We start from the raw sequence: 7,204 nt of genomic DNA, 5'->3' as shown, positions 1-7,204 counted from the left end.
ATTATTTATTTTATTAAAAAGGGAAAAGTAATAGTGTAACTTTGGTCTCTGCTCTGTTTGCTGAAGTGAGCTGCTGTCCCCATCTCCTCATTGGAAGGAAGCTGCGAGCACAGCTTGGGCAGTTTAATTCTAGGAAATAAAGCTACAAATTCTCATCAAAATGCTCCTGTATTCTACTACAGCCCTTTCAAGTATTTTAAGGCACTCAATAGGCATTAACCTTCAGAAGATTTTGGGGAAGGAGATTGAAAACTCTTCACTGCTTCTTAAATGCAGGCCAAGTGAGGAAGAACATGATGCTACGGTGCAGTGGTGCATGGCAGGAAATATTTCTGTGCTGAAAGTTAAAGACCCCTTGAGTCTTTCCCTCATGTGTAGTCTTTTGGCTTGGAGATAGTCTCAGTGAAGTCATTGGGACTCTTCACTGAGGTGCCAATGAAAGAGGGGTGCTCTGTTTGCTGCATCACCCCCTGTGCAGAATGCTGCTGCTAGCCAAAGCTGGTTTATAAAAAAAACCCCACTCAGGTGGGCAAATGCAGGTCCTTGCACTGTACTTTGCCCATGTTCCCAAGCAGGGAATGGCTGGTTATTGACCAGCTCCACAGGAAATGATGCAGATACCTGATGGTGTGAGAGTGGCTGTGGCTCCTGGAGCAGTGCTAGTGCTGTTGGGAGTGTCTAGAATAAAACTGGCCCTGAAAACCGAGATATTTTTGAAACACAAAGTTTACTAAAACCTAAAGAGAGAGTTTGGATGAACCGTGAGGTTGCTCCCCCCTGCAGAGTGCATCATAGCTGGGATCTCTGCACAGACAGCATGGCCAGCGTGGTCTGACTGCACGAGCGCTGACGCACCGAGTGGCCAGCGGGAAGTCTGCTGGCAAACCCCTGTGCTCAGCCAGCCGTGTGCTGACACTGGAATTATCTGTGCTTTGCACTGACAACTGCTTCCTTCAGCTGGGGAGCTCTGAAATGATGAATCTGTAAAAGTAACTGCTTAGTCTGTCATCTCCCAGCTGTTTCTGTTCTCCCCGGCACCAAATCCTTGTTCTATTTTTATTGTATCCTCAGTCAGGGATGGCTGCAGTGGAGCTCTGGTAGTTTGCACCTTTTTCAACTGAGCTGTTCAGCTTGAATAAAATTTGTGCCTGAGTAAGTGACCAAAAGTGTATGCAATTTAAATATGCATGTCCTGCAGGGTGTCTTGGGTGTCTGGAATAGAAGTGCAGTTTCTGATAACCTCTTGCACAGGTTCCTCATCATCCTCTTCCATAGATTCTTAACCAGGGTTTTTCTGATTCTTCTTATTCTGTAATACTTTGTGATGGCTCTAATGAAGTTTCGGTGACTTCCCCATCTCTGAGTAGTAGTTTATTTCAATCCCTTCCACCCACAGGGCTTTTTTATGACCCCAGGTAATGATTTTAAAATTCAGAGAGCCTTCCCTGAAATCTTTCAGAGTCCTTAGGTAGTTTTGCCCCACCTTCATTTTCTGCAAGAGTTCAGTCTATGACATAAGAGCTATGAACTAATGAACTGGCTGATAACAAAATAGGCAACTAAATAGGTAAAAGGTCAGTTGGGTTAGATAACATTTATGATTACTCCTCTAATGAGATGTTACATTTCTGCTGCTTTTTCTTATGCCCTTCCTTTACCTCTTGTCATCTGTAAATTCTTCAGGTCACAATAATAATCTTTTCAGAGACAAATGTCTATTAATATGAACCTATAGCTAATTTAAGATGTGTATTTCAATTCTCTGAAATGTGCAATTTTACTGAGTGCTAATTGAGAGGAAAATAATGTTACACTTTCTGAATGGTTCCTTATGTAGAAGCTGGAATTGATTTCACAGTTGAACTTAAAAAAACCCAATATTTTTTTCTCTAGTAAACAATGAAGTTGGATTCTGACATTTTCTACCAAATTCCCTTTTACTAGTATTGAATATGAGAATAGGGATTTGGAAAAAAGGTATGAAGCCTCTGCAGACAGAAACTGTCAAAAATCACGGAGTAATAATGGGGAAGTAAATGAATGGTGGTTGCCCAAATGTCAAGTTGTATGAGCTTCTCAGCCAAAGGTGTAACTGTGCCTCTGTTTTTTTAACTGTATGTATTACTCCAACTGTCAGTTGCCTTCAAAAATGTTTTAGAAATAGGGTTTCAAACCTTTTCCCAGCATACAGTAGCTTGTGGGCAAAATCAAATGATTTATTACAAGCATTTTCCAGAAAACTCATGCTGAGACACTTCTTCAGCAGTGTCTTACGGTTTCCAAGAGTGCTCATTATCAGGTAAAATCATTAAAAACCTGCCATTGCCTTCTGATAAATCAAGTTATAGAAGCAGTTTTTTAAACCTGATTTTTCAAAGCATAAATCAAACCTGAGTCAAATACTTAAACATCAGGGTTTGAATGGAGTTTTATAAATGTCTGCTAAGTGCTAAGAAAACAAAGTGATCATGTCAAGTATTCTTGCAGTGGGGTAAATGCCCAGCTGTGTTACACATGGCCCCACTCCCCAAATACAAGTGAGAGAAGCCAGTGGCACTGCCTGTGGTCTGAAGGAAGAACTATACATATTTTAAGAGCTCAGAGAGATTGGCTTCTGGTCTCATGTTTCAATTCATCTACAAGAAAATATTTACTTATTCACAGATGTTCAGTTTAAATGCACACACCAGAGAAGATGCACTGTTGTGCTTTCAGACAGTTTATGTTCATGTACAGCTTTGAACACTCCTGTAGCTGTGGAAGAGGTGAAAGAAACAGACTGATCTGTTGGTTTAGGGAGGGACACAGGAATGCAGCATATCACAGTCTAGGGGCATTGCTCAATCCACTGGCAGAAACTTAGATGCAGTACATTAAATTACAGCCTATTTATGGATTTGAGGGTGTCCATGGGATTAAATAGTAACTCCAACACAGTGAACTTTGAGATCTGATCCCCACAGTCAGGGAAAAACAGCACACAGTTCCCACATTGGTTAACCCAAGCATTTTCTCAGCAGAAGCTGTGTGTGTGAAGAAAAACAATGAATTTCCCTAGCACAATGCAATTTGTGTGTAAAATCTAGTGGATAGCTATTTTGAATGAAATTAAATGGGGGAAAGAAAGGACTGTGAATAATATAATTGGCTGTTGTAGGTTGTAAAGCCAGAGGGGAATGATACAAATTAAGGATTTCCCCCCCAGTGCGCTCTCCCAGCTGTTGAGTCTGTGGGAGATGCAGGAGCAGAGAGCAGCAGGAGTGAGTGGAGTTCAGCACATACCTGAGCTGGCTGTGTAATCCAGGCTTTGATGACTGCCATGACAGCCTGTAGATGTGAAATCACCTGGGGCTCATGCATTCAGCAGTCTCTGTTGACAGCTTCCTTCTCATTGCCACCGGTGGTGTTTAGTTGAGCTTTGAATTAAGTGCTGGTGGGCTTGATTCTGTGTGCTGTTGTACTGCTGTTAAACCAGGAATTAGAACCAGTTACATGACAATAAAGCCAGAACAGTGACACTGGGGGGTTAGGCACTTCCTGTACTATCTCTGATCACAGCAGAGATTTATTGGCTGTTGTTTAAGTCTCCCCATCAGAAAAGCAAGAGAGCCATGCCTGTGATTGTATGTTCATTTCTGTGTTCATTTGGTACTGTGTTTTGCTGCTGCAGTTTGCATTCCTCTCTACATTGGCTCAGAGTACCCACTGTCTCATATTCTTCCATTCTTATACTCCTAATTTTCCTAAATACATAAAAGGAGAGAGTAAGAAATGGAAGAAAATGTGCTTAATATCCAACTTTCACGTCAGCCACTTTTAAATGGCTATTTAGTATTCAGCAACTGCTTTTTCAACCCCCTCAGAGTAAGTTCTGGGGAGTGAATTGGACAGCAACACTGGCAGCTCTTATGCCACCAACTATTTCAAAATTACATCTTGATGAAACATGTTGGCAACTTCGTGCATTTGACCTCTGTTTTTCCTTCAGCCAAAAAGAAAAAAAAAGCTGGTGGCAGCCTGAACCATTGTTCTTTGTATTTAAAACAAGTCTTTCAACTGGGAGCCAAAAAACTGCTTTTCAGTACAGCTTTGAAAAATCATCAAAGTCCAGCAGCTTAAAAAAAATTTCCATTGCCTCGCTATTCAGAAAGTAGAATATCAATTTTCTGTATTTTTCTGGCAATTTGCAGCTCCTGAAGATTGCACCTTGTCCTGTCAAATAAGCCTAATGATTAATACTTCTTTTCGTTTTTCTTTCTTCCATTTTTATTGGTGTTCTGATTATTCCTTTTTAAACAATATACATCCATGTCCAACCTCTGATCATAAATGAGTAATTTCTCAGTCTTATTTCTGCTGTCCATGTTTTAAAGTGGTTTTTTTTGCATGATAACATCAGGAGCAAGTATCTTCCTTCAGAAACCTCACACCAGTTCAGTTGAGTTTCTGCCTTTTAATGCAACTAAAGTTTCAAACCAGTGGTGTAGCTCCAGCTATACCACGGTAGCAATGGGCTCATTTAAATTGGGGATTGTCACACGAGCAACTCTTGCTGTTTGGTTGAGATAGAGAAGGACAACCCTACTGGTAAGTGGGTGTTTAAAAAATGGCACCTTGATCCATGGTGTCTCAGCACATTTGTGGCACAATTCTCTCTGAGCAGGCAACAGCAACAAGCAGGCTGTTGAGATGCAGGTACTTCCCAGTTTTCAGTGCTTCTCACAGTTGTTTACGTGGCATTGCACAAAAGCCAGGATGAAACTAACTCTGGGATTTTATCAGCCAAAATCAGTAGCTTGGCCAGATATTTACAAGCATTAGGAAAAAAAAAAATTTTCCCATTCTTTGATTATTCTGTTCACTCACTGCATTATCTCATGGACCCATACCTTGAGAGGTATCCTCAGGCCTGAACTGGAGGCAGACACAGACACTTCTTTGAAGATCTGGAGCAGACTGTCATCTTATATGTCTGAATCTGAAAGTGGCAAGACTCTGACTAAATGGGTATTTATTTTGCTCTTCTGAAAGACAGTATTTTCCTATCTATTTGCTTCTACAGATCTTTCCCAGCTTCAAATTTAGCTTTATTTTCAGTGGTTTCTGAATTTCTTCATTAATTCTTTTAAAACTGCATCTCCCTCTAAGCTGAGGATATGTATATATTTAGTTTGTTCAGATGTCCTTCAGTCATCTTTTTATTCAGTCCTTGTTCCTCCAGCTGAGTCTAGTAATTTTCCTGAATTTTCCTGTAAAAGGTTCTCTGATGTCCTCATCTTCATTGCTCATTTTTCTGCAAGCTGAGCCAAAGTGGTATTTAAAATCTTGGTATTTTGTGTAAGTATGATGTAGTGTATTTTGTCTTAGTGGAAATATAGCATCGAAATACAATTTACATTTTAGCCATGGTCCTGAATATTAATGAGACTTCTTTTACTCACAAACCGGAGCAGTTTGACAGCCTGGTATTATTTTTATCCAGATTTTCCCAGGAAGTTGGCAACAGTATATGCTGGAAAGTAGTTCTTCAGTATCTCATTCACTGAAATTGGTGGTTCATCAACAGTGTCTGTAATTTCTGTTTCGCTTGCACAGCAATAGAATTCAGTATGAATTGCAAATAAAAAGAATCTCAATATGATGCAGATTTTCAGCACATGGAGTTGAATTAACTCTGCTCAGTTATATAATGTTTTCTTATGATGTAGGAAAATGTAAAGAATTTAGGCCCTTACCTAAAACTCATCACATGTTGTCTTAAGTTAAAGTTTTTCCTCAATGTTCCAATATAGTTAAACAACGAGCCAACATGGTAACAAAACTTCAATCCAAAATAGGTGCTTATGAATGCAGGTTCTAAAAATTTTAAAGTTTCATTGTAAAGTGTCTGAGATCAGGTTCTGCCCCTGGTGAAGTCTATAGGTCTGGTAAAAGGGGCAAGATGGGTGGCTTCAAAATATGTGCTTGGCTTTTTAATGTTCTTCTCACAGAGCAGCATTTCCAGAGGCCCAGGGGCTATTTCCACAGCCAAGAATCACCAGAGCATAGATAAGCTTTTCATGCCAGGAGCTGAGACATGGTTAAAGGCCTTTATTATTTTTCTGTACAATCTAAAGAATTTCTCTTTCTTGATTCTAATTTCAATGGAAAATCCCACTTATTATCCCTCTGTACATTACAGAATTTTAAGTATTTTAATTTACAGTGCTGCAACAGGATCTTTGCTGCACACAATTTAACTGTGCAAAACCCACCTCTATATTTTAGAATATGTTTAGAGTTACTTTGTAGTATAGTCAAGTTACAATATACTCAAATCTGTAGGGCAATGATGATTTTCTTGAAAACTTGGTGTAACAAAGACATGCTATTGGCAATGTGCCTAAATACATTAAGCAGCTAGTTGCAGATTTTAGTTCTGAGAAACTCATGGGTGATTACTTGGTTTGCTTTTCTTAATTGTGTGACTGGCTTAAGTATGCCTGCTTTGCTGCATCCTGGCATATTTTTTTAGAGTATTTTCAGAATATCTTTGCAGCTCTTCAAGGTGTGAATTTAAACGTTCTTCAAATTCTCTTGCATGTTTGTCTTCCTCTTGAAGGAACTTTTCTGTTGTTGCAAGGAAGGACATCTCAGGGGGAGACTGAGCAATGAACAGAAAATCATGGTTAGGATAAACCAGCAAGTGCTACAATGCGTTTGCATTATCAAATTCTAAATGTGAAAAACATCTCAATCTATAGCAGCTAATAACACTATAATGCTTTACACCTCTTGAAGAAAGCACCATTTTTTAAGGCATGCATTTAAAGGCATCCATGTGCCTAAATTACATGAACTGAAAGTTGCATTTGATTACCCCTGATATTCATAGCATTAGCATGTGGTTTGGCCATTAAAAATTTAAACATCCCACTAGGCAGAATTATTTGTATAATGTAGACCAGGGCAGAGGACAACAATCTTTTTTGGAATTACAGAGTGTAATTAGTGTTGGATACTGCTGATTGTCTCCTGGAATTTTAGCTCTTTGCTTCTGTGATATGATGCTTTCTGAGGAAAGGAAGAAAACCTGTGCTCATTTTAGTACTATTAACTCCAAGTCCTGACATTCTGGAGAATGTACTAAATTTTTGTTCACTGCAAGTAATTTACTGAAAAATCTTTCCATTTAATGAGCATTTAGTAGACTCAGACACAAAGC

The 7,204-nt window shown here is 39.3% G+C and overlaps 1 protein-coding gene across 3 annotated transcripts in view; it reads right to left on the bottom strand.

Moving 5' to 3' along the window:
* Nucleotides 1-5,814: 5,814 nt before the first annotated feature.
* Nucleotides 5,815-7,204, bottom strand: part of DEUP1 (deuterosome assembly protein 1) — a 41,562-nt gene continuing 40,172 nt past the window's right edge. For all 3 annotated transcript variants that reach the window (XM_079323669.1, XM_079323673.1, XM_079323672.1), the window contains one exon: nt 5,815-6,643. In XM_079323669.1, the coding sequence (XP_079179795.1) occupies nt 6,473-6,643 (171 nt within the window). In that variant the 3' untranslated portion in view covers nt 5,815-6,472. The remainder of the gene's footprint in view (nt 6,644-7,204) is intronic.

Source organism: Erithacus rubecula (assembly GCF_903797595.1).
Source record: "Erithacus rubecula genome assembly, chromosome: 1".
NCBI classification, from domain to species: Eukaryota; Metazoa; Chordata; class Aves; order Passeriformes; family Muscicapidae; genus Erithacus; species Erithacus rubecula.
Note: the sequence above shows the minus strand (reverse complement) of the source record. Positions and strands in the feature narration are given on the sequence as shown.